The 26,426-nt window shown below is 52.0% G+C and overlaps 2 protein-coding genes across 2 annotated transcripts in view; both read right to left on the bottom strand.

Moving 5' to 3' along the window:
- Positions 1–240: 240 nt before the first annotated feature.
- ACAA1 (acetyl-CoA acyltransferase 1) lies at positions 241–11,274 on the bottom strand. Its single transcript, XM_086467105.1, has 12 exons — positions 11,068–11,274; positions 9,923–10,016; positions 9,572–9,629; positions 8,664–8,743; positions 8,170–8,212; positions 5,898–5,996; positions 5,414–5,494; positions 3,375–3,565; positions 3,096–3,275; positions 2,262–2,317; positions 1,310–1,455; positions 241–369 (listed from the first exon to the last, which is right to left on the bottom strand). The coding sequence occupies exons 1-12, from the start codon at positions 11,272–11,274 to the stop codon at positions 294–296; spliced, it is 1,311 nt and encodes a 436-aa protein (XP_086323231.1). The 3' UTR covers positions 241–293.
- A 3,686-nt stretch (positions 11,275–14,960) lies between these two features.
- The window catches only part of LOC104348091 (mitogen-activated protein kinase kinase kinase 3-like), a 47,358-nt gene continuing 35,892 nt past the window's right edge, over positions 14,961–26,426 (bottom strand). The window contains exons 9-16 of the mRNA XM_009953288.2: positions 24,975–25,042; positions 22,948–23,040; positions 21,747–21,941; positions 20,754–20,902; positions 20,015–20,146; positions 17,219–17,348; positions 16,430–16,607; positions 14,961–15,189 (exon numbers count right to left, since the gene is read on the bottom strand). Of these exons, the coding sequence (XP_009951590.2) occupies positions 14,961–15,189; positions 16,430–16,607; positions 17,219–17,348; positions 20,015–20,146; positions 20,754–20,902; positions 21,747–21,941; positions 22,948–23,040; positions 24,975–25,042 (1,174 nt within the window). The remainder of the gene's footprint in view (positions 15,190–16,429; positions 16,608–17,218; positions 17,349–20,014; positions 20,147–20,753; positions 20,903–21,746; positions 21,942–22,947; positions 23,041–24,974; positions 25,043–26,426) is intronic.

Genomic DNA, 26,426 nt, shown 5'->3' with positions numbered 1-26,426 from the left:
AAATCAAATATTCATTCAGAATCACCACGCAAGGGCCTGTAGTTGAACTTCAGCTGAACTGATTTCTCTTCTCATGTCAGGATGCTTTTTAACGCTGAAGCAAATGCCAGTTTTGCATTTTCGCACCTGCTCAGGAGACCCGTACCATTTATTCTACTTCGCAATTTGTGCCTAAAATTTGTAGATCTAGAAACGAATCCCTGAATCCACTTGATTTCCCAGTGCAATTCATTTGCTATTCGGAGAGAAGGCAGGGAATGAGCTGTTGTGTTGTTTCGTCAGTAGACGGGAGTTTAGTTCCCCGGGTACTCAAATACTGCGGCAGCCCCCATGCCGGTGCCAATGCACATGGACACAACACCGTACGCTCTGCAACGAAAGAACACAGGGAATTAACACAGCTCAGGTTTAGATCATCTGCAGAAAAAAAAGAACACAACAGCTCTGAGCCAGCCCCTGCTCTCCTGCGTCACCAGAAGATTCTACCTCTGGAGCAGGTCCTGGTGCCCCGGGGCTCTTGCAGGGTGTTTGCAGAGCACACGGACACACACATTTCTGACAGGAGCAGCGAGCCAGAAGTGAGCTCCTCCGCCACCTGCCTCAGACATACCGGCAGCGAGGTGGAGCTAAAAGAATTGCTTCGGTTCAGGTGGGCTGAGGGAGAAACTCTCCCTTGCCTGCCTCCTGCTGCTGCCCGTCACACGGCTTGGCCACGGCAGAGCTCGAGGGGCATTTGGATGGTCAGACGACGCGCGGGAGGGCTCGTGGAAAAACAGGAGAGGAACGTCTGATGTCAGAGCAGGTTCTTCCGCTTCGGTTTGAGGTGGTTTATCGTCACTGCCTGATGTGCTTGGCGTTTAAGAACCCGCCATCACTGTTACCCTCCCTCTAGGCCCGGGCACAGCTCACCCGACAGTGCAGCCCAGCGACACCGCACCCACGGGCGCGCTGAGCCAGCCAGCCAGCAGCAGCTACCGCGTTTCTTCACGCCTCGGGAAGAGCCCGAGGGCTGGGACCAGGCTGTCAAAGCCCGATGCAGCCCAGTCTTGCAGAGCCACCAGCTCTGACCGCAGGCCGGCTACTCTCACACCGCGCAGCCGAGACGTCTGCCCCAGGGCCCGGCCCCACCGAGGGACCGGGAGAGACTCCGTGTTCACAGGCAGCAGGACATTACACAGCTCTCCCTGAATTCCTGCTCAAAGCTATCAACAGGATGGAGAGAGCTCAACCCAAGCCCACGGTTACTGCTGAGCCTACGTGCGCACTCACACGCAAGGCGCTGAGGCCAATACCGTTCCTCGGTGCTCACCTTTTCCCTCTGCGCTTCAGTTCATTGAGCAAAGTGACAACTTGACGAGCGCCAGTACAGCCCAGTGGGTGCCCCAGTGCTATTGCTCCTCCCAGGGGGTTGACCTTCTCCATGGGAATGCCCAGCTTTTCAACACAGTACACAGCCTAGAAAGACAGAGGGAATGGTTTCACAGGGAGATGCTCTCGCCTCCGTTAGTTGTCAGCTCTCCTGCAACACAGAGCGAAGAGGACTGCAGAGAAGACTGGTGATCTCTGTACATAAAGAGGGACAGGAAACCACCCTAGGCAGCTTTAGGGGTCTCAAAAGGTTTGTGCTTTTAATTAATTTGCCTCAAACTACGTCTGTAATTACACAAACTCCACATCATCATGTCAGCTGCTCCAAAAGCTTAAACAGTTCGTACTTAGAGGCCTGACTCCAGCCAGACCACCTTTCCCCGTGGAAAGGAGGGGAACTACGTTACAAACCCCAGGCATGCAGAAGCGAGCCAAGCCCATCAGCCGCATCTCGGACTGAGCCCACGCGCTGACCGGCACGTCCCAGGTCTGCGGAAGACGCAGTAGCGCAGCTTCTGCCTGTCGCTAAGGACCTCCAAATGAGGGAGCGCCACGCTCACAGCGACACCACCTCGTGACAAACGACAGCCCTTGTGAAACAGATTTTGCAAGTTGGTATGGGGATACGACAGTAAAGGTTACAGTCTTATTCAGTGGACCCATTTATCTGGTTGGGTTTGGTTGGTTTTGGGTTTTTTTTTTTAAATACGAAGCTGTATAAGCAAAATCCTCCTTATTTTTATTTGAAGGAAATGGAAAATGGTCTGTGCATGTTATGAACAGTTGGCTGAAGATGTAGTAAGTGGAATGAGTTCAAACCTTAATTTGGAGACCAAGCTGAAACATACTCAGCTACCAAGCAAAGTCGCAACTCAAACAGGACGATCACTCACCTGGCTCGCAAAGGCCTCATTGATTTCGTATATATCGATGTCATTCAGAGTCAGACCTACGGTTCACAGAAGTCAGGATTTAAAAGAAGGTATTTTTGCCTTATGACTACATCAAAGAGAATAATTCACTCACAGCCTCCCTTTATGAATTCTAGTTCTACTCTCCTAATGACAAAAAGAAGGGGACCTTGGCTCCCTGGGGGGTATCTGCACTTGTACACATGTTTATGTACAACCATGTGTGGAAGACTCCAAAACCATTCGTGGTATTGTGCCGGAGTTTACCAAGTTTCCTTAGATGAAATGTGATTTCCTTGCAGAAGGATTAAAGATTGAAGGGTATGTCAAGACTGAAAAATAAAACTACAGCTGAGCAGTGGCAGGCGGACACAACAACAGTCATCAGCCATACAAGCTATTTATCCTGACGAATATGGTACAACCCTGAGGAAAGCCCGTTCCACTGGTCAGATACCAAAATTGTAAAAAAAAAAACCCAAACCAACCACAAAACCCACCCCCCCACACGCTGGTCATACTAACGAAGAGAAAACAGCACTACTGAACACTACACCACTTGCCACACGTTAACTGATGTTGAGCCCGTGCAGGGATTTAATCCTGAGCTTCTCAAAGGTGAGTGAATGACAGTTTATACGCGAGTACAAGTGGTACAGTAATCCCAGCTGGGGTCTCTTGCAAGGTTTTGAATTCAAGTTCACTGCTTCTACAGCTGAGAGCTGCACACACGAGAATAATACAACCTTAAACGTCAGCCCACCGAGTCTGACTCGCCGTGTGCCGAGCGCCGTACGAACGCCCTGCGGTTCTTACCCGCCTTCTCCAGAGCTACGGGGATTGCGTAGGCTGGTCCTATGCCCATAACATCGGGCGGGACTCCAACCACAGCGAAGGACCTGAGCACCCCCAGGACTGGGAGCCCCAGTTGCGCCGCTTTGGAGCGTTTTGCCAGGAGAACAGCGGCTGCTCCATCACTGACCTGGCTGGCGTTGCCTGTTGGAAGAGAGATGTTAACACCGTTTTTGCCTCGGCACGTTCCGTTACAGGGCAGGTAAACCACAGGAGCAACACAAATTTAGCAACAGAGCTGACCTGCTGTGGTGCTACCATCCTCTTTGAAGGCAGGCTTCAGCTTTGCCAAGCCTTCCAGGGTCGTGGAGGGCCTGATACCTTCATCCTGGTGCACCGTGATTGTTTTCTTGTTGCCCTGATTGTCTAGAACAGTGGTCTTCACTGGAACAATCTCGGTTTTAAACAGTCCCATCTGCTGAGCTTTTGCTGCTCTGTTAAAGAAGAGTACGGAAGGTTAAACTATTCTGGAGGTGAACTGCAAGAGCACTAACTTCAAGGAAACCACGCAGTAAGAGAATGAACCGCGGTGTGACAGGTCCATCATCGCTGAATACTGGATAGGAAGTCAGGCAAATACTTCCATTCATGGGAAGACAAACTTCTTACCTCTACGTCACAGGAAATACATCTCTATGTGTGCTAACATTAAGGGCATTCTCCCCAAACCCGGGCCACACGGTCACAAGACCCCCCGTTCTGTTCCCATCAACACCCTTGTGACTGACTGACCACCACTAGCCCAAGGCACGACGTCATACCTGCCCAGCGGAACAGTCACATCACAAGCGTAAGGAAAGAAATGAATCCTGATGTTCAAACATCAATCCTTATTTCTGAGAGTTTAAACAGGGTGAGGGGGCTAAGCCTCCACATAACGCTAGTAATTTCTGACAAATGTGGAATGGCTGAAGTTCCGCTCGTTCCTGGTTTTGCCCTACTACAGACAAGTTGTGCTTTAGACCACAGACTTCAGGTATAATCTTCCGGCACTTAAACGTAGCCTTTCAACCCCAAATGACTGTTGCACGGTCCAGTGTGACTCTGGAGAAGGGCATCCCTTAATTTAGCAGCAAAGGTGCAGCGAAGGTCGGGTCTGGTCCCCAAGACAGCAGCACTAGCAGTAGGGAACAACTGACATCACCAGACTGATACGAGCAGGCAGAATGCAATTAGCTAAATTAGAATCAGCTCAGGGCACACCCTTTTAGCCTTTCCTATCAACAAGGTACTTCAGAAGCCTCCACAGCAGAGCCGATTTAGATTTACTCTCCAGCAGCAGAGCGCCCTTTACAGGGAAGACGAATTGCAGACCGACAGCTTGTTTTACCCCTCACGGCTTTACTTTCACTAATAAAAGGGAAATACTTAATACTCCCAGGGAAGCGAGAGTTAAGAGCAAAGAGCTGAAGGGCAGATCAGCAACTCCACCGACATCCCAGGACCGAGCCCAGCAAATCGCCCCTTTCCTCACGCGAGGATCGCGCTCACAGGCCCCTCTGTACCCGCGTCAGCGAGCGCGGCTGGCACGCCGCGTTCCCCGAGAAGCGGGGCCAGAACTTTAAGCTTAACAGGCCTGTGCAGCGGCTTCCTGTACGAGATAAATAACTGGACCGGGGGGCGATGCTTAAAGAGGGCTCGGAGTGGGTTTAACTCTTCGTTGGCAGCGCCTTGAATCACCTGCCCCTGGACTGCCAGCACAGCCCCCTGGATTCCGGGGATCTGCTGACTTCGGCAGTGGTTTATCCCAAGAGGAAGGTTATGAGAGGTAGGATTGGACTCACTGGGAGCCAAACACCTGCAGCGAAGACAAGCCACTCTTCTAAGCTCAGCAGTTCTCTAGGAACAGCTACATTTAAACATTCCCTCTCTTGGGAAAGGTTCCTCCTGCTGCCGCTCCCATGTTCGGCGTCAGATGATACTGAGCCAAAGCTGCTACGAAAATCCTGCACCGTGTGTTCGCCTCAGAGACCCCACGGAGGCTCTGCCTGTTGGATGCCAAAAACCACAGGGGCACCCACTGCTCAAGGCTCGCATGAGCCCAGTGATGCAGGCGCAGAAGAGTCACGCACCCCCTGGTATGGCTCTGGGCTCGCGTTTCCGTACCACACAACCCCGGGCACGCACTGTCTTCACTCTGAGTGTCCCGAGCTTCTTTCCTCACTGTTAAGGCTTGGGAGGCAACACGAAGACAGCACTTCCCTTGGGAAGCAGCAACGCATTTTCTATCTATTTATTCCTCAACTGAAAGGTTAAAAAAAAAACCACAACCAAACATTTACTTTTGTTGGGAAGCCAAGGCAAAGGCATCTTGCTTCTTTCGGGAAACTCCAAACTTCTCTGCCACGTTTTCTGAGGTTATTCTGGGGAAAACAACATCACAGAGTTAATCCAGCAACACACCTAATGGAGCTTTCTACTAAGACAACACGAAGTACAAGCATGGGCCTCAGTCTCAAAGCCAGCTGCTGCCTTCTCAACCTAGAGCTGCTTGGCAGAAGCAAATCCGGAATCAAATCTAGGACTAGAACAGGGTTCAAATCCATTTCCTTGCTCATTAAGCCACTAAGCTGCAAATATGAGACAAGGAAATCTTTCAGAGTCACTGATCTTCCCCCATTTCACACAATTAATCTTCTACCCCAACCCAGGAGGATGCCGACACACACAGGTCCAAGCTCACCGCGTTCACGTTCATTTGAAATGGTCACGGAGGAGACGGGCCATCGAGGCAGCCCTCAAGCTTTGGGAAGAGGAAACACTTACCCCATAGGAATAATGCAATCTCGAGCTTTGCTGTTTTCCATCACGCTGGAACTGATGTCACCAGGGTTATTTGCACTTCTGAGGGACATCGTTTCCACGCTGAACACAAGAAAAACGCGAAATTGCTACCAGTGCAATTTCATACCACGTTTGTGGTAGCTGCTCCGTTAAGACTGATCAAAACTCAGCATCTTGACAACAAGCTTTCCTATTATCCTGGAGAAACACAGCTAGCGATTAAGAACTGGCTGAGGCAGAAGCTTTTCGATCATCAATACAAGAATTATCACGAAATGAAAACAGATGGCCAGATAAACTGGCCCTTCTTTCACTAAGACCAGGATACCAACATCAACACAGTTAATTTACCATGTTTCCACAGCCAGGAAGGAATTGCTAACGGTTCTGGCACTTTTGTCCTCAAACCTAAAGAGAAACCTAAGGTTCTAGGACCAGAGTTGCCAGTGAGATTGTCAACAGCCAAAAAAATGCCAGTTACAGCTTAAGAACCGGTTGGCAGCATAATACAAGCGTTAAGCAAGGAGACTTCAGTGAGTTACGCCATTTATATTTCACAACACAAAGAATTTAGGACGTGGATCCCAGAGGCTGCAGTCTTTGACCTACAAATGAGTTAACAGATGGAGGATATCCAAGTTTACTGCAGAAATACACAGCCACCACCTAAGACTGGTGAGCTTTTGTAAAGTCAGTCTAGACCATGAAGCCTACAACGGGAAGAGGGTTTGAACGCCACTCCGCACCACACAAATACCCCCATGAAGAGCAAATAACACAGAAACTGCTCCTGGAAAACGCAAATACATATAAGTTTTTTTTCCCCAAGCAGCTTATACTAAGTGCTGTCAGGAATTCAAACGAACTGTAACATGGGACGCTGCCTTACTCGACTGCAGCTGAAGGAAGGTACAGAACCAGGTTTTCAGTAAGAGCAAACCACTGCGTTCTCTGTGGTCACCCAGTATCCCTCCACCTACAGAGTGGGCGAGTCCGCTCAGGGCAAGAGCATGACTTGGGATAAACCCAACTCACAAAAGCCACTTGTAACTTAGGGACTTCATGTCTTCACGGAGGACCCTGCAGGGGAGAGGCCGGGGAACCTCCCACAGTGGAACCCAGCGGCTTGCACACCCAAAGGCTGGATCCCAAACCCTTCGAGCCTCTCGGGATCTTTAAGTGTATCATTTCGGTGGACGCTGCCAAGCAACTGTCTGGAACAAGTGTGTTAGAGCGAACGAGTGAAAAGCATCACGTGTTCGAGACAAGCCCACACCAGAGGAACGTGCCCGCCTGGCTCAGCTGTTTATTTCGCAGCAGTGGAAGAAGGGAAGGGTGTTCTCAACATCAGATCCTGCTCCACCAGGTCCGTGCAGGTGTTGAGAAGTCGTACACATAACCATTTCCCTAAGGACTACCGGATGACTGCGCGCAGTAGTAATTCAAGAACGACTTAAGAGTTACCAAGGTAAAGAAAAAGAGAAGCCCAGTACTTTAGCCTCAGGATTACTGAATACTTCCTGGTTTTTATTCATTCTTCTGAAGTCAACGGGTACGTGGTCACTAGTAATTCTCCAAAGCCAACCTAATATTTACATAATCCTCTGAAAAATAAACACTTCTTACAACGTTGGGACTAAAGCGAAGAACAGCATGCCTGTTCGCTGCAGAAGAACATCCCCTGTCAGTCTGTACAACAGCTGTTAGCATGGGTAGGACATTAATTTCTCTATCCAAGACAGCTGCTGGTCTTCTAAGACACTAGTTGATGGGAGATCAGTTAAAAAGCTAATTATGGCAGGCTCTTTCAGACTGTCAGGGCTTTGCACACAAGTAGTGTCCTACAGCAGGGCCAGAGGTATCTGAATAAAACAGGCTTTTTGCACGCCTGTAAGAGACACTCTGCCTCTTCCTGCAGCCCCAGCAGACACGTCACCAAGACCAAAAACTTCCAGGGGAATTAAAGGATTTTCAAGCGCCCTCCCTCAGACCCTTTAAGGTGACTCGATCTTCTGCAAAAGTACTCAGCAGCCTCTGGAAAGACACAAGGTGCATCTGCAGCCACCGCTTAAATTCACGTCCTAATTTGAGAGGTTATTCACCCAGTTGTCAAATGAGGATGGCGCCTATTTCCTTTGGGGGAGGACAAATCTGGCTGGAAGGGGTTTCTAATCGCTCACACAAGAGCTATGGCAGAGGGACACAGCGCTGCCTTCGGGAAGCCTCAGCAAATACCATAAAAAGACATTCTTACCCACAGGCCAAGCCAATGTCATACGCTCCGTTTCGGATGCCACCTGTAACAGCAGCGCATAAACACCGTCACTGGGAGCAAAAGCACTTCCACTCCAGCTGCCTTTCACGAACGCTCGAGCACCCACGACAGCCCAACGGGGCATCCCCTCCGCCCTACCGCCTGCCAGAACGTGAGCCAGGTCACGGAGCTGATGGGCCTCGAGACTAACCAGGACCTGAGCGCAACCAGAGAGGACGGGAGGGACCCTTCCGGAAGCTGCCTGCTGTGGAAGTGATGGTAGAACTCATCCTTAGAAAACCAAGTCACTTCTCCAGGGGTAGACCCGGCCACTCAAGGATATAAAAGCATTCAACCAACACCACACCAACAATTCCTAACAGCAGAAGTACATTATCGCTATTTTTACTGCTCAGAGAGATTGGAGGACAGGAGAAACGAGCACTCGCGGTGGAGCGGGCCCTGACTCTGACCTGAGCGCCCATGACACTTACCAGCTATATTGATGATGGCCTGCAGCCCAGAGGAGCACTGCCGGTTCACGCTCGAGCACGGCACCGTCTCTGGAATACCACTAGAAAAGACGACAGTGTTGGCAAAGACTCGGTGACAAGAACCGCACAACAAACCAACCCTCTGAAGAGAGCACTAAGCCACCTGATTAAACTTTAACCCTCACGTTCAAGATGGATCCCTTCATAGTTTCATTGACCTACTTGGTCCTGCACCAAGAGAAAGCAAAGTTCATCGATAAATTTCCACACTTGATTAGCAAGCGGCTCCAAGTGCCGTTCCCCCACAGGTCTGTCTTCCGAAGGCCCTCTCCAAGCAGGGCCCTCTCATGTGGCCGGTTCCCGAGCTCTGATTGGGGCCAGAAACACCAAAAATCTCTGCAATATTCCTAATTGCTGCTGGGCCGCGCCTGCACCTCTCCACAGTGAGTACACTGATTTACAGCGGCCAACACCGCTTGGCAATAGACACCAGCTAAACCATTTGGAAGCTGGGATCCAGCTCAACACGAGCCACCGACCACCGACACCGGGAAACGGACAGAAAGACCCACGACAGCTCCACGGTTTCAGGCCCACGCAGAGCAGAGGGAAGCACCGCCCCGCAGTCCAGAGCGGCGGGTGCAGCTGGGAGCCCACAAAACAACATCTCCCCTTCAGAGGCCCAACGCTGGCAGCCCAAATTAATCTGCCTCACCCCTGCCCCTCGCCAGCAGGGTTCTCCAAACCCTGTCACAGCTCTCCAAACGCACCATCAGTCTAATTTCTAGGCAGAAGGTGACCGGCCGTAACCTCCCAGGAGCACACGAGCCTCACCGCAACCTCTGACCCAGCGCTGCTCCGCAGCCAAGGCCTGAGAAGGGGAGGAGGAACCTTGGTGGAGAGTTTACCTTAGGAACTGAGCGACTCTTGCCATCAAAGCCCCAGCTCCAGGCTGCAGCACGTTTCCTGGGTGCAAAGATACAGTTCCAGTCAATATCGGTTGCATTGCCCTCGCTACGTGCTGGGGGCATTGAAGGGGTCATCCCCGCGGCCCGGCAGCCTCCAGCACCCAGATCAGGGCCCCACCGCTTGGCAGAGCGGTGACGAAGGACGCACGGGCTTCGTAAACCTGACGCTACGCGCTAACCCCTTCCCACCCCACCGTACTTGCAAGTATCCCACGGGACACCGGGAGGAGACTGTCCCAGAGAGCTATCCAGATCAGGAGCTTCAGGCGTGGACAGAGGTTGTTCGCTCACCCACACAAATGTCTCCCAGGGCCTCGGGACGAAGATTGACATCCTGAAGGACGGCTGTCATCACGGCAGACAGCAGTTCATCGGGTGTAGTGTCCTAAAAGCACAGAGGACGAGCGCCACTCAGTGAACGCCCTCTCACCAGTTCACTCTCGGACTGCTTCCGAGGGCGAGCGGACGCCGCTTCGGCAGCTCCGCTCCACTTCCCAGCTCACGACGGTCGTCGTTTTCCTACACAAGCAGAACTCCTCCGCAGGGTTTTTACCCCGGGTACCTTTCAAGCGCTGTAGCCCACGCTGCTCTCTCACCTCCCTCGCCTTGACGCTGGCGTGCTCTGTAGGGCCTTCAAAACCTAAACGGCTACAGCGAGTTACGTGACGAGACATAGCGAGCAGAGCCCCGCCGTTTATTTTGTGAAAGAAACAAAGGTGACCCCTCGGCTGGCGGGAATCACTGCTGGCATGACGAGATCTGTCGACAAGCAACACCCATCCTTTGTGGCCATCCCGGCACTGTGCTCTTGCATCGGTCAGAGCCTCAGGACGCTGCGATTGCCACCCGGGGAGCCAAAGGGGCCGCTCCAGGACTGGTGGCAGCTCCATGCCAAGGGTCACTGGTACCCGAGCCAGCCAGGCAGCTGAGGGAGACGCCGCTTTCCTAAGTTTTGTGGTCTTTCCGTTTGACCACCGCAGGTAAAAGCAGCGAGAGACCTGCCCCAGGCTCTGAGGGGAGCCGGGGAACTCGTCTGTACGTTGGCAGACTTGTCTGGGGGTGCCGGTGGTCCTGCCGCACCTGGGCCACGCTCCCCGCGGCAACAAAACCACCACAAAACGTTGTCTTTTAGAGCGCTGTAAAGCGGAGCCCCGCTCCTGGGGGTCACCGAGAGGCGGGGGGGGGGGGGGGTCCCACCCCGCCGTGGGGTGCTCAGCAGCGCTCCGGGGGTGAAGCTCAACGCTTGGGGGATCCCCACCCAGCACCCTGGGGGGCACAGAAATCGGGGAGGGGGGGCGGGTGTGGAAGGGAGAGAGGCCCCAGCGCCGAGGCGGGCCGGGAGGCCGCAGCAGGGCCGGGACCCGCGGCACCCCGGAGCGGGGCAGGGGGCCAGGGGGGCGGGCGGGCAGGGGGGCAAGGCCCGCCGCGGGCCGTACCTTGAAGCCGCCGCGCCTGGCGCGGCCGATGGCGGTCCTCCGCCCGTGCACCACCACCACATCGTCGGGGCCGGCGGCCCGCGGGGGGAGCCCGGCGCGGCTCCCGCAGGGCGCGGCCCGAACGCCGGTGCCGGGCGGGGACCCGGTGAGGTGCCCCAGCACCAGCTGCGCCCGCCGCGTCGCCGCGACGCCCGGCCCAGCCGCCATCTTGTCACCGCCGCTCGCGGGGGGCGGGGAGGGGGCGGGACTCACCGCCTCATTTGCATGAGCCCCGCCCCCCGGTGTTTAACCCAGGCTGTGGCTCGTGCACGGAGGGGGAATAAACCACGGGAATAAAGACGTAAACGAAAAACCTCCAACAAACGCAAAGAACTGGTTAAAGAGAGAAAAAAAAAGAGGGGGGAGGGGGAAAAAAAAAGAGGGGGGAGGGGGAAAAAAAAAAGAGGGGGGAGGGGGAAAAAAAAAAGAGGGGGGAGGGGGAAAAAAAAAAGAGGGGGGAGGGGAAAAAAAACGGGGGGGAGGGGAAAAAAAACGGGGGGGAGGGGAAAAAAACGGGGGGGAGGGGAAAAAAACGGGGGGAGGGGGGAAAAAAAGGGGGGAGGGGGGAAAAAAAAGAGGGGCGAGGGGGGAAAAAAAGAGGGGCGAGGGGGGAAAAAAAGAGGGGGGAGGGGGGAAAAAAACGGGGGGGAGGGGGGAAAAAACGGGGGGGAGGGGGGAAAAAAACGGGGGGGAGGGGGGAAAAAAAAGAGGGGGGAGGGGGGAAAAAACGGGGGGGAGGGGGGAAAAAAAAGAGGGGGGAGGGGGGAAAAAAACGGGGGGAGGGGAAAAAAAACGGGGGGAGGGGAAAAAAAACGGGGGGAGGGGGAAAAAAAAGAGGGGGGAGGGGGAAAAAAAAAGAGGGGGGAGGGGGAAAAAAAAAGAGGGGGGAGGGGGAAAAAAAAAAGAGGGGGGAGGGGGAAAAAAAAAAGGAAACTAAAGGAAATTTAAAATAAAAATAAAGAAACTAAAATAAATCAATTAAAACCGCAACCAACCTTTGTGTTTGGAGCAGCTGGTGGGACGCCAGGACAAAGGGACACTTGGAGCCGCAGGGTCCCACACAGGCACGGATTCGTTATTTGGAGCGAACCCCACGAACCACCAGCCCCTCCCCGCCCTGTGTGTGTGTGTCCCCACCCCAGCTCCTCGCCCCGCACAGCCGCTGCCTGCGGGGCCCTGTCCCACGGGAAGGGTCTGTGCTGGTGCGCAGGGGACAGGGGATGGCGAGGTCCTGCTCCAGCCTCCCTCCCTGGACCCAGACCTCCTGCACCCAAAGAAAGTCATTTCTCGAGGGACACGCGGGGAAAGCCACCGGGAGGCACGGTAAAACGAAATAAAACACAAACCACCAGCAGCACTCAACTTTACATGGCGTAATATTACATTCTCTTTTCCTAGTTTCACTCTGTACATCAGAACACTGCAAGGGTTTTAAAAACCGAAAAGGCAAAGGCACCTGAGGAGCGAGTCGCACACGCACGCACACACACGTGTGCACACACGCACACACGAGCCGCGTCCATTCATGGGAGGACTGGGGTGGTTTGGGGGCCCCCGGAGCATTTTGGGGCAGCCCCAGCCCGGGATGGCCGGGAACCCCGTTTTGCTCTCAAGGCTTTGGAAAGAAGGAAAACACCCACCCACCACTGAGGGGCTGAGAAAATCAAAACCAAACAGGTTCAATAAAAGAGGAGAAAACCGCTTAAAAATGGTTTGGTTTCTTCAGCTTTGGTGAAAACACACTTTGTCACCCTCTTCTGACAAAACCCTTCCAGCCAACACTGGTTATTACTTTTTGTCTTGTATTTTTTTTCCCCATCTATCCCATATCACGGAACAGACTGATGGATTTGGTCCTATTCACAGAATAAAATTCTCCATCCCCCCCTCGAAGACAGGAGGCGACTCCAACCCCCCACCCCAGGAGCTGCCCATCACTGTCCTGGTTGACTGGCACAAGCCCCGGAGCCCAGCCTGGGTAATAACTGGCCTTGGCAGCTTCGCAGGCAAATTTATAGGGAATCCTTTCAACTATTTGTTTTGTTTTGCCATAACATTACCGATTTTTAATACTTTAACTGAAATAACCCTAATTTTCGCTTCATTTTTCAGAGCTGTGGACAAGGCAATGCTCCCACCGCCACACCAGCGGAGCAAAGCCTTGATCTCTTCCACGTGGAAGAATCCAAGGATGTGCGAAGCCACACGATCCACCAACTTCTCGATTTCCTCTTCAGTCCAAGCAACACTTTTCATTTTCCATTAAAAACCAATATAAAATAAATATAAAATTTTATATTTATAAAATAAACCTGTGTTTGACAGACTGGCCTGAAGATGGCAACCTCCCAGTAACTGCTTATTTAACCCTTTGCTGAGCTAACACAGCAGGGAAGCGGGAGGTGGGATGGTGCAATTAATTTGTCCAAAATAACCAAGATCTGATTAACTAATTAGCTTCCAGAGACTCTGTGCATGTTCCCCGCCCAGGTTTTCCAGCAGGGTAGTGCTGGCCAAAGAGGCTGCAGCCCAACTCCGCTTTCAATTGGCCCGTTTTCTCCTACGGCTTCAAACACGCCGCAGGAAGAAATCTGCTTCCAGCTGCCCTCCACCGACACAGCTCCGCTCTCCCGGGTCTGAGGCTTCACCGTCCCGCAGCTGCTCCCTTGGGCACCACCGTGGAGGTGACGTCCCCCTTCCCTGCATCCAGGGCTGGTCCCACAAGGCACAGAGAAGGCAGCACCCAGCCCTCGGCAGCCCAGATCCGCAGGCTCCACTCCCCTCTGCCTAATTTTAGGCACCCACTTGGGTTTTACGGAGACCCACTGGGCTCTTGCGGCAGCTCCACTCCCAAAATGTGTTGGCACCCCTCCAGCCCCGGCGCAGCAGCGTGGGGACGGGTGAGCAGGGCCACAGCTACGAGCGGAGCGCTGCCCTTGCCAAGATCCTCTCCAGCTCCACCTGAACCCGGATGGTTCCCAGCACGAACCGGCTGGTGCTCAGCCCTGCCCATCGCAGGCACCAACAGCATTTCAACGCAGCTCGGCACGGCCCGTGGCAGAGGTCCCAGGCATCCGTCCGTGGGTTTACCCCGCAGAGACCTCCTGCACCCGGAGAAGACCCCCTTCTTCCACGACTCGCACACACACACACGCGCGCGCGCGCGCACACACACGCACAAAGGCAAAGTCAACACGGCTGCTGCACCACCGCACCCGACTCCGTGCTTCGTGCCGAGTCAAGCATCACTCCTTGATTGTAACCGCTTAAGGCACAGAACAGTATGAAATGCCACCCTGCTGGAGACGCTGGCTGGTCCCACGGCCTCCAGGAGGGTTCGGTCCCCTTGTGAACGGGGACCCCTGGGTCCCCCCCCCGACTCTGCGGTCTGAGGATCATCTCCTCCGGCTTGGCTGAAGCCCCCGTCTGTTCCCCTGCGAAAGGCAGCGATTGCCACTGAGCATCTCGTTCCTCCGCCGGTCCTGGGGATGGTGCCAGCGTCGCTGTCGTGCTGCAGGGGGACAGACCCCACCTGCTGCGCTCTCCCCAAAAGGTAAGGAACACGGCGAGGGGGGACAACCCCGGTATTGCTGGCAGCAAGGAGGTTCCTCGGTCCGAGACGAGCACCCGCACAGTCCGGGAAATCCCTCGCTCTGAATTCCGGGTGTCAACAGTCCCGAGCGCAGCTTGGAAATCCGACAAGGTGACGGGTGCCGAGCCAGCGACGAGCAAGAAGGGACCTGCAGGGGCCACCGCCAGGACAGCCCAGGGCGAAGGTCTGAACCACAGAGCACAAAAGGCCGCGGGTCTGGCGGCCGCCCCCCCTCCCGCCGGCATTTCCCCATCCCCGCTGCTCAGAGCCCGCCGTTGACGAAGGGGTGCCTCAGCAGGTCCTCGGCCGTCGGCCTCCGCTTCTCCTCCACGAAGATCTGCTTGAGGAAGTTGCGGCAGGAGTTGGAGACGCCGTCGGGGAGCTGGGGGTTGGTCGGCTGGGTGGCGATTTTAAAAATAGCCGCCATGGCTTCGAACTCTGCCCACGGCGGCTTCTCCGTTAACATCTCCACCACGGTGCAGGCCACGCTCCTGCAACGCCAAGCAAGGGGTGAGACGGCGGGTAAGGGACGCGGGGGCAGTGTGCATTCGAAGTCTGATCGGCTCTAGGATTACGTCTGCCTGGAACGGACTGTGCGGGGAGCAAACCCGCAGGAGAGATGGGCACACGTGGCGCCCTGAAGCTCGCTGGCTCTGGACCTCCCGCTCCCACTAGCAGGGGGGAACTCGCAAGCCTTGCCCTGAAGCTGGCGGCTTTCCTGCCTACGTTAACTGGCAGATATTAGGCTTCATAAAAGCGTGTGGGAGACCTTATCGGAGCATCCCCCGAAGGGAAACCCAGGCACGAGTTTAGACACCGCAGTTTCAGCAATAGCATGTAGTTCCCCAGGAAGCTGAGCCAGAATGAAACTTGTTTGTTACACCTAACTTCATCTCCGATGTGCATCTGAGAAGGAGCACGACAAGAGGAGCAGCAAAGAGTCCCAAAGGTTTCCCTGTGCTTGCTAAGGAGCCTCATCTCAGCAGGGACCCTTTCTGCCACCTCCATTCACAGTTGCTCATAAGAGACTGAACGACATTTCCCTCCCATCAGCCAGAGCAGGCGGTGCAGGGTACACGGCTGCCCGCTAAGGACCCCCTAGGCTTCCCCCTCCAAGCAGGGCTCTGTTGGAGGGACTACTTTTGGCCCTGCTTGCTTGGGCACCCAACAGAAAGTACCCTGTGAGGACAGTGCTTCCTCCTCATTTATTGGGAGGATTAGTGGTGTTATCTCAACTCTTTCAGGCTCCAGCTGACGTCCTCCACAGATCAAAGCACTCACAAGCAGCCAACGATTTCGGCTGCCTTTGTGTCTGTGCCACACGCAAACATCCAGCAGCAGGTTTTGAGAGGCCGCACGAGATCCCCCTGGGCCCGCTGAGCTGGGGTTAGCTACCCCAAAATCAGCCTCAACTGCTCTTTTAGCAAACTTTGTTATCAGCCTGCTTTCCAAAATTAAAGAGCAGCTACAGGGTCGAGCTGCACATGACCCTCACACATAAGAGCTTCCAAAAGCAAACCGTGATTCTGAGTGCTCCTGTTTTGGGACTTTCAGCTACAAGGTGCTCCCTCTGGATATCTCCATAGTTGAACCTAACATTCAGCTCCGATTTCCTTCCCTTGCACTGCTCCATCTTCCAACTACTAGCTATACCTGTTGCTCCCATGACAACTTCCCAAAGGGATGGTCTGATTTAAGCTGCAATGATAGGTGTTCTACTGTATTCCTTACCACACATCAGCTTTCCTTCCGTAGCCCTCTCCACTGATAACCTCTGGGCTCATCCAGTATGGTGTTCCCGTGACAGATTTAATCCCAGTTCCAGACATGCAGATGGTCTGGATGCGTTTGCTGGCCCCAAAATCTCCAAGTTTCACATTTCCAGCGGAATCTCTCAAAATATTGGCACCTGGGGTGAAAAGCAAAACCAAAAAACGCAAGAGATGAAGCAGCAACCTGAATTGAAGTGGCTACAGGGAGGAGAGCAGGAAGGGCACGGGCAAAGATCGGGACATGAGGGAGCCCAAAGGGCCTTGGAGGGGCTGGACTCAGCATTGCATAAAATCCCCCTCTCCTAAGGCAGCTGCTCTCCGAGTGGGTTGACTCCTGCCAGCATCTCCTCAGGCAGCAGGTTTCCCAAAAGTGAGCTGTGAACGGGAGACAACAGATCACCCTCCCCACCCACAGAGAGCAGAACAGAGCCTCAGGTCTCTCTGAATGCCCAGACCTCTCAATTCTTGGGTAGGTTACACCAGGTTTTGATGAGTAAGGGCAGTTAACAATAATCCCTCTCAGGAGTACTTGATCTGGGTTTCCCAAGGAAGACGACAGCGCAAGGTTCTGGTTTCAGCTGCTTGTTGAAGCTTCTCATGGTTCAAGTTGGTGAAGGCCAGGGGCAAAAATACTTTAAATACCAGATCCCAGCACTATGTTTTGCACAAGAATTTATACTGGGGCAGGGGGGAGGTGGGGTTGAACAAGTCCAAGCAGGCAAGAAGTCTGTATGTATTATCTACTCACCTTTAATGTCCCTGTGGACAATCATATTGCTGTGTAAGTAGAAGACTCCCTGCAGGATCTGCCTGGTGTACTTCCGTGTGACGTTCTCGGTCAGAGCACCGTAAGCCTTCAGCTGGTCCTTTATTGAGCCCTGTTGCAAAGAAACAACAAGCGCCAACCATAAGGACCAGCAGAACCATCACGTCACAGTAACTTTTTAAACTTTCCTGACCTCTCTGCCTTCCAGCTCAAAAACACCCCACTCTGCTGTAGAAACAGCAAGATAAAAAAAACGCAGTAAGTGCTGAGCAGAGCAAAGACTTGTCCTCAATGTCCCAGATCCCAGTGGAGAAAAAGGTATGGTCCTGGTGCCTGTCAGTGCTATCTTCTGCCAACACTACAGATCTTTTTCCCCCTCTAGTGGCTGGACATCACCAATAGCTCATGGAGAAGGACCAAACCTATGAGAAGTTGGAACTCAAGTGAGAAGATCAAGTCAACTAGCTCTTCAGGGCCAAGCTGATGAGTCAGTCTTCTATGAAGCTTCCCCCTCCAACTTCTCACAGCAGGGAGTACCCACTGCCGTGCAGCAGACAGACTCATGAGGGACATGACCAGCCCCACATGGGACTGCTTCAGCAAGACCACCTAGGGTAGACAATTTGCAAGTACTTGAATTTCTGACCCAGGCATGCAGGCTCCTACTGATTTGATTTTATTGATCAGAGAGGAAAAGAAGCAGGGGTGCAGCCATCTACCATCTGCAAGAGGTTGACTCCCTTGGTTTTAGCTATATTTTCTGTCCACTTGGAAAGGGACGTCCCTCACTATGCCGGAGATGGGTTTGAGCAGGGATGAACCGGAGACAGATTCGGGGTTCAATCAGAGAGGTCGCACCCAGCTCTACCTCCAGTATTCAGGTTAGCTGGAAAGCAGGAGGGGAAACTCCTGCAGCTCTGGGGTTGATCCAAGATTGCCATAGCCCTTCTGTGCCGGGAACAGTGGGCTGCTCTGCTCCAAGTCAGCCACTCAAACCGTAGCAGCTTTTCCACATCCACCCACCTCTGCTGCTGCTCTGCCCAGCTACTGTTTTGGCCCTCTTTTGAGGCTGGTGGCGATCCTGTGGATGGAGCTCTCCTTTCCCTTGCACAGTGCTGCTGAAGTAATCAGAGATGCTCTGAAATTACCCCCTTGTACAACTTGTGTGCAGGGTGTGTTCCCTCACCCGCAGCTGAACAAGCTTTCTTCTCCTGGCCTCCCCCACCCTGATGGGGGGGGACATCAAACAAGAAGGGGAAACAGGGTCTTCAAGGCCTGTGGTCAAATGGATCATTCTGTTTTCCAAGCATAAATCATAAAAATAGTTTATGGGCAGGGCAGGACAAAGAATACAAAGTCAGATACCTAATGGGGGCAATCATAAGAACGCCAGGCTAATGGTGCACCCAAGCTTGGACCCATGAAGATTTCGCCAGACTGGCTGTGCTAAATCAGAAGCCTGGCCAGACCCAGCGCTGCCGAGTCACTGTCCTGCAAGATTTGGGAACTCATTCACTTCCCCTGGCCTTGGAAACCAAAGCCCTGGGCTGCTTTTGTGAAATGAGGTGTTGTTGCAGCACGGAAGCCAACTTGGTTAGAGCTTTGGTTTATCATTAAAAAAAAAACCCAAACATTCAACTTCCAGCCCTGCTGGACACTGCCCCAGCATCAAATGTTGGCTTCCTGGCTGCCACCAAACACCAGCACGCTGCAGAATATGCAGCGAGGAGACTGCTGAAACTCCCAGGGTAGACTCCTCTGGGTGCACGCCTCGTGGTAAGGCCTGAAAGCGAGATGCCTGCCCACAGGGAGAGGGGGAGGACAGGGCTGGGAAGGGACTCAAATGCGCGGAAGCCCACCTGATTACTCCCGTGCAAGATGCACTAGGAGAGCTTCCAGCACGTTTACTAACGACCAAAATTATTTGCGACCAGATGACTTAATAGTCCCTTCTGACCTTACAAAAAACCTCTGTTTAAACGTGGGTTTATTCTCCCACACCCTGGGGAATGAATCCAGCTGGACAGGCAGGACTTCGGAGAACAGGTCCTCTGGCAATGTAAATAGCATTGTGCTGGTTTATACCAACCGATGACTTTGTCTACGTGGCTGATGTAATTCACGGGCTCACAGAGGAAGAGATGTTCATCTGCATATGTTCTCCTGTCCCTGCTTAGATGCTCTCAAAAGCTTTCTGATCTTCTTTTTCCCTAGGGCTATTTCATCTTATATCAGCAAAGTCACAAATTGAAGCCACTCCTGCACGGAGTATAATGCTACCAACAAAAAGTTCTGTCCTGGACAGGAGAAGACTTACAAGTGAGTAACACTGTTTTGAATACACACGTGCTGAAAGCCATAAATAACTGGTGACAGCTGTGGGTGGACAGTTGTACCATTAGCTTTTCCTGCAGGGATTTGCAATAAATACTTAAGGATGGGCCCAGGCCACAGTGTTTGGAGCCAGATCTGGATCATGTCCCACATTCACCAAGTTCAGATTCCAGACTGTGAACACACCCTGCTCCAGGATTCAGACCTAAAACCTGCCTTCAGGGCTTTTGATTTCACCCAGTGCATGTCCACGGGCTTCACCGTGACATCTGACTCACAACCTAAGCTTTCCCAAGCCTTGGGGATGCACCCACTGTTTCAGTGTGGCTCATCACATAACAGAGCAGCTCAGTTTAACTCCAGATCCAAATTTCACCAAACTCCAAGACAGTCTAAATCTGTTCTCTGTCGCTCAGGATGATCTTTAGCAGGAACCACACTTACCCCTGGCATGTATTCAACAAAGATAGACAGTTTCTTCTCCTCAGGATCCCGCAAGCACCCGTAGTACTGCACTATCCTGTCATGACGGAGAGTCTTCAACAGCTGGATCTCACATTCTAAAGCATTCACCTCCTGCAACAAAACAGACATGCTTCGTGACAAAACGGAACAGTTACTTTGGGAATATTATCCAAACATCGCTCAAGGCTGAGCAGTCTTTTCACAGCACCTCTGAAGCTGCCTGTGAGGACATCAGCCACATAAGGCTCAGAAATGAGGGGCACTGCCCTAAGAAATAGGTAAGGAGAAAGACAGATGGGATAGGCAAGGGCTTGGCTTGGAGACAGGGTCACTTATTACTATTACTTGTGCTTGAGGAGTTTTTCTGGAAAGGTGTGAACGAAGACACCAAAGCTAACGCAGCACACCGAGTGGGAAGAAGGTGAAGGAAGCAAGAAGGCCAAAAATTAGGAAGAGCAGATAGACCTGCAAGAGATGATACCTGAGACAGAGCTGGCCAACGTGACCAAGGAACTAGGAGGAACAGAATTCACCAGAGCATGATGACTGGTGCCACAAGACATTCAGGACCACTCCAAAGAGGGGAAAACAGCAACACATGCTGTCTCCACACACCCCCTTCTCTCAGGGACACGAACCCCTCTGCCACCTATACCCTCAGCCTCCAGCCCACAACCACCCAGCGTGCTGCAGAACGCAGTCCTGCCCTCGCACTCACTTTACTTGTCTCTTGACTGTCAGGGTCGAAAGGCACCTGCTTCACCGACAGCTCCCGGCCAGTGTCAGCATCGTAGCAGAGATAAACTTCCCCAAACGCTCCTCTTCCGAGCAGTTTCCCCAGCCTCCAGTTCACAGGTGCCTGCAGGGCTACAGGAGAGAGGAGAGGGTTGAGAGAAGAGCGCAGCAGGGACACATCGGCATCAGGGTCCATCTGACCCTACAGAGTACAGGTCAGGCTCACATTGAGCTCACATCAGGGCAGGCAGTGAGCCACCCTCTCCCGGGGGCACCATGACAAACCAGTTTCAATCGCAGTAGTGCTACTGGTGTGTGTGGATGCATTCGCATAAAGTGGAAACAAGTCCCAGAAAAGTCACATTTCTTTAAGAGTCAGTCCTTCCTCCAAAAACTGCTTTCTTAGCCTATGTTGGACTTTCTCTCCTCTGCTATAGGAGTGGCTACCAGCACACAGCATGGCTGATCAGCAAGCCAGGCAGTGACCAGTAAAGAGTTTTATCTCACTGGTCATCCCTAGGTTGTTATCCATCACTGAACAGGCCCAGAATGCACCGATGTCTACAGCATGGGCAGTCTTGCAATACCACACCATCTTTGTGTGTCGGGGTGATAGCAAGGTAAGCCACAGAACAGAGCCTCTGGATGCATTTGCTCCCACATCCCAAGTCTCCTGGAAGCTTCTCCCACCTGAGCACACCGACAGTCCAACACAGAAGCAATTTTCTGCAACTCAGCAAGCAACAAACATCAGCTGACCCCACACATGCTCTCAGCACAACGTGTATTACATTAAATCTTCCTCACTGAGACATAAAACTAGGGCAGCGTGCCTCATGTTGGGGGTGGGATCAGAGTGCATTCACACATGGTTAGCTTAGCTGACGCCCAGCAACTCAGCAGGTCATGGTAACTCAATTTTGTGTCGAGACCTGGACATGCTGAGACCTGACACTAGCAGCTGTGATTGACTTACAGTTCCTAGCTTTTGTAGGGGAGGTGCTGAAGACCTGCAGACCTTTTTCACAATTGTTCCACCATTTGGGCCTGTACTCGTCGTACTGCAAGGTGCTGAGCTTGCTGTCCCCATTAAAGCTCTTGGTTCGGCTAGAAGGGACAAGCTGAAACAGGTTCTCCTGTGGGAAGTAACTCCTGGGGAAAGTCCTCCGGCCTGTGGAAGAGGGGGAGAGTTACAGCAAGAATGCACACACCAGCTTGGATCTACCTGTCAGCACCTTCTCATATCACTGCCCAGATCCAGTGAAACACCTCTTCAAATGAAACAAAACAAATTTTCCTGAAACTGAAGCAAAGCCCTGTGAACAATTTTAATTCAATTTAAGAGTTGTTAACAGCAATCATTACATCTAATGCAGATGTTTCCAGAGGGGTTTGCAACAGTTTAATGACATTAGGGTTTTTGTTGGTTGTTAATCACAATTAAACTCTGAACAGGCAGGGATTTACACTGCAAATTATTCCTGCCATCCCCTAAGTGCACAATACAAACGACCACACAAGCAGTGCCAGATCTTGTGATAACTGCTTTCACAAAGGTGGTGTCTGAGAGATGAAGTTCATTCTGGAAGGCTCAATATGCTGTCTGCACATCCCCAGAATCTTTTTTCCAAGGGAATTCGATTCTTATTCAGTTTTGCCTCCCACCACTTGCAATCTCATGCAGCGAAAGGAGGAGCAGCAAGAAGGTGATGGAGTGGTCCCCAAAGCTCAGAGCTCACCCGCTTAGAACAGAGATGTGAACAGATACTGCTGCCCTGAAATTGCTAGGGGATTTCCTGCAGCTCTGTGAGAAACCTGCTCTAAAGGTCACAAACCAACATCCTCAAAAGCAAGTTAGGGGAACAGAAAGGTTGCTATTGCCAGGGACGAGAAATGCCAATCATCCATGTGGCTAAATTAACACAAGTGTCAGCAGAGGAGGAGCTGAGCACCGACTGTCATACACACTGTAGACGCTCAGCACTTCCCAAGAGCAGACCCGCAAGGTCTCACAGAGGGTGCTCTTCAGAGTACACAAGTGAATCCCAAATTACTTGGTGGTTCTCTCTTTGCTAGAAATCTCTCCCTCCCAAGTCCCTCCAGTCCTAGGCATCGTCACAAGCCATCGAGATCCTGGACTGAGCACCTCCCTCCCCGACCCTCCATCATTTTCTTACCGTCACTGTAGTCCTTGCGACTTTGCGAGAGGTGGTACTGCCTTGGGAAGGTCCCACCTTTCCCAACCCTCTCGCAAAACGGGATGTCAAAATCTGACAGGAGGGAAGAAGACACATGTTTGAGATCAGCCCAGAGTGTTTCTCATGAGAAAGCGTTCTGGTCTTCATGCTGAATTACGGGCAAGAAGAGGTGACAAGCTGTTCATTTACGTGACCATCCATTCCCTGAGGCTTACTCTGAAATCTGTCCACAGTCACACGCTCTTTAGTGGAAAATAAGGGTTAGACACAGTGGTCTTGGTCCCCCTAAAGCAAAGAGGTTTAACTGCTGACTTTATGGACCCTGGCCCACACTGTTCAGACACAAGGCAGGGGATTAACATAGACCGTGCCTGGTTTCCAAGACAGAGCACTAGACATGTTATTTGCACCTGGTAAATGCAAAAACTAGCATGGAAACAGAACTGTCAGCCAGGGTCAGGCCCAGATCCATCTACTCCAAAACCCCTGCTCTGATAGCCGCTATTTCCAGGGAAATGCAAGAATCCAGCACTTGGCTAACACTGGACAATCTCTCCCCTCTTTCTTCTCGGCAGCAACTCCTGACCTCTGAAAGCCGGAGACCAATTTATACCCCCAGAGCTCCAAAATTTTACATTTACTTTGATTAAATGCTAGAAAGATGGATTTAGAATATAAAAAAGGGATTAAAGACCATCAAGAGTTTAGATTAGACACAAGATTAGAGAGATGGATGGACATGTGAGATAAGGATGTATTTTTTTTAAACAAAAAAACGCAGCACGGGAAGCCATTGCTGGTAGCACTGAATAACTCGAGATTAAAATATCTGTCACTTCCCCCCCCCCCCATCTTTCACCTCCTGTTTTTCCTCCATCCAACTCTAATGACACAGTCCTTCTGATTGTTTGTTTGTCTTAGCCTGGGGCCAGCAGCCGCTCCTTGGAGACTGTTCCTGGCCTCTGCTGCACTGCAGCATGATTTCCCCATTACGGCAGCGCGCGAGAGGAGCACATAATGGCTGAAATATGGTCAGCAAGAAAAGCAACAAGGACAGGTCAAGAGGTTCTCGGCGAGCCACGTGTGAGCGACGATGCCGAGTGGTGCCTCAAAGCAAAATGCCTCCCCTACCACCAGGGATGTATTAAAACCTTCAGCGACGTGGACTGACTGCAGCTTCATCTCTACAGTTCAATCTAGAAATCCTGCCTCGGGCCAGAGATGAGTTATCATGCCACAGGCTGACTGCCATTTGCTCATTTTTAATAGCAGAAGTCATTACAAAATTACAGAGTTTCCATGACTTAACCAGCTGGATGTTTACAAGTGATTAAGCAGTAACCTATGATCCTTGCAAATTACCAATACACTTTCCCTAACAGCACTTGCAGTATTAGAGATTATTATTAATGCAAGTGGAAGAGGTATGCCTCCCTAGAGAGTTTGGGACTCAGGTTTTGTTACATAGGAAGTTGGGATCCTGAAAGCACAACTCACAGGTACTAACAAAACATGATCCCACAAGGCTGTTTCCAGCTTGTCAGCACCACGCAGTGCTCTCCAAATACAAGAGCGAGGCCCCCTTCACCAACTTCTTCCCACACAGAACTCATCTCTGATCTTTCAACAGCTTTACTTGCTTGCACCCATTTACTTCAGGGGTCTTGTCACCCAGTTTGGGCTGTTGTTAATGTAAACTGATTCCCAAAGCAGGCCCAAAGGTTCTTCAGTGCTGCCACTGCTGGCTGCAGAGCCAAGAAGGGTCAATGATGACAAGAGCAGCCCTGCCTGTGTTTGACGCTCTGGGCCTTTTGATTTTAAAGAACTTTCACATTTCGTCATTGCAGGGTCATTTCTAAAGTTTAACCTAAGCAATGGAGCTGGTTTGCTTAATTGTTTTGAATCACTTTTCATGCAGCGCCATCTCTCCAATAGCCTTTATCCAGTCTCTTTAGCACATGCTTTTTCTGCTTTTAAGCAAAACACAAATCTCCCAGAGTGCTTACCCATGCAATCAAGACTGTCTTTGGGATGGCTCTTCCTTCCAGGAACAGGGGTTTGCGTAAAGGGAGGGCTGCAAAGGGATGGGAAAAATAAATAAATAAAAGAGGACAGACTTTATTACATCAGAAAGCCTATGGAATGAATTAGGAAGTGGTCACACACAGAAAGGACAGGCTATACCACCAGATGATATGTACTGATTACCGATCAGCCCAGCCTACCCAACTGAGCTCCCACCCTCAATCTGCACAAGAATGAAAACTGGGTTTTCTGCTGGCTCACAGCCTGTTCCTGCGGCAAATAAAAGGGATGCTGCAAAACCCACAGTCGCCAGGCTGAAACGAAACCGCCAAAGACGCCTTGCTCCTGCGCACAAGACTGCACCGAAGGAGGGCTGTGGACTTCTCTTCCCTTAACGTCAAGTGTTCAACCGTGCAGCTCTGCTTTCTACGAACGCTGCTTAGTTGCTGCAGATGTGCACACTGGAGCCCTTCAGTCACGCTTGATTCATGCGGGTCTCCCCTTCTCTGCAACATCACCCCCCACGTTCCTCACACAGGAGGGTCCATACCACCACTGGGTGCACACACCCCCCCAGGAGACCAGGAGAGAGAGTGCAGGATTGGTGCTTCAAGGTTCGAGGTCTTTAAACTACTTTGAGAGGACGATAAAGCACTGCAAGGGGATCTCAGCAAACCTCATTTCACCCCAGCCTCTGCCAGGACCAACAGGGTGACCTGGACAGGTTGTTTTTCCACTTTCCCTTCTAACAAAACGGGAATAGTAGTAGAAATCTGCTTTGTAAAGTGCTCTGAAATCTGCTCAGGTCAAAGCTGATCATGGCAGGTTTGCTATGGCGAAGAGAAATTTATGATGTTATTTCTTAGCATTGGACTGGTCACCATGCCTGGTGACTAGCTCTGCCCTCTGGAGGCTAATGCCATCTCAAGCAATTGGCTGCAAAGGCTCAGCCAGACCTTTGCAGGAATAGTCATCCTTACTCCTCTTTCTGTCTTTGAAGAATATAGCCCCCCTCATGCCTCTTCCAGATCCTAGACCCCATGACTGAACACAGCTGCCTGCTTCTTTGTATGTGACATCAAGCCGTACTACATGTCCCGCAAACACGCCTAACACCCTTCTCTCAGTTCCCAGTAAAGTGTTACAATCAGTCTGTGCTCCTTCTCCTGTTCTTCCCAGCAAACTCTATGCAAAAGCAAAGCCCCAGCACAGAGGTTGGGAGCCCAAGGAATCCAGCTTCAATACGGCCGTAACAATGAGCAAATACATCACAGGAAATTATTAAAAGCCACAAAAAGGAAATGGACCTGGATGCTGAGACAGATCCAAAGCGCCCAGAGCTGCAAACCCGAAGCACGCTACACAATCAGATCAACACAAGGCAGACCCGCTGGAACACAGCCTCGATGCTGTACGGCAAAAGCAACGGGGGG

The sequence above is a fragment of the Leptosomus discolor genome, chromosome 6, assembly GCF_034619465.1.
Source record: "Leptosomus discolor isolate bLepDis1 chromosome 6, bLepDis1.hap2, whole genome shotgun sequence".
NCBI lineage: Eukaryota > Metazoa > Chordata > Aves > Leptosomiformes > Leptosomidae > Leptosomus > Leptosomus discolor.
Note: the sequence above shows the minus strand (reverse complement) of the source record. Positions and strands in the feature narration are given on the sequence as shown.

Bases quoted from the DNA above. Each gene is read 5' to 3' on its own strand.
- ACAA1 (XM_086467105.1), bottom strand. From the start codon at position 11,274: ATGGCGGCTGGGCCGGGCGTCGCGGCGACGCGGCGGGCGCAGCTGGTG. The intron at 2,318-3,095 runs GTAAGAACCGCA...TGTGAACCGTAG, and splicing joins CGTAGCTCTGGAGAAGGCGG to GTCTGACTCTGAATGACATC. The intron at 370-1,309 runs GTGAGCACCGAG...CTTTCGTTGCAG, and splicing joins CTGAAGCGCAGAGGGAAAAG to AGCGTACGGTGTTGTGTCCA.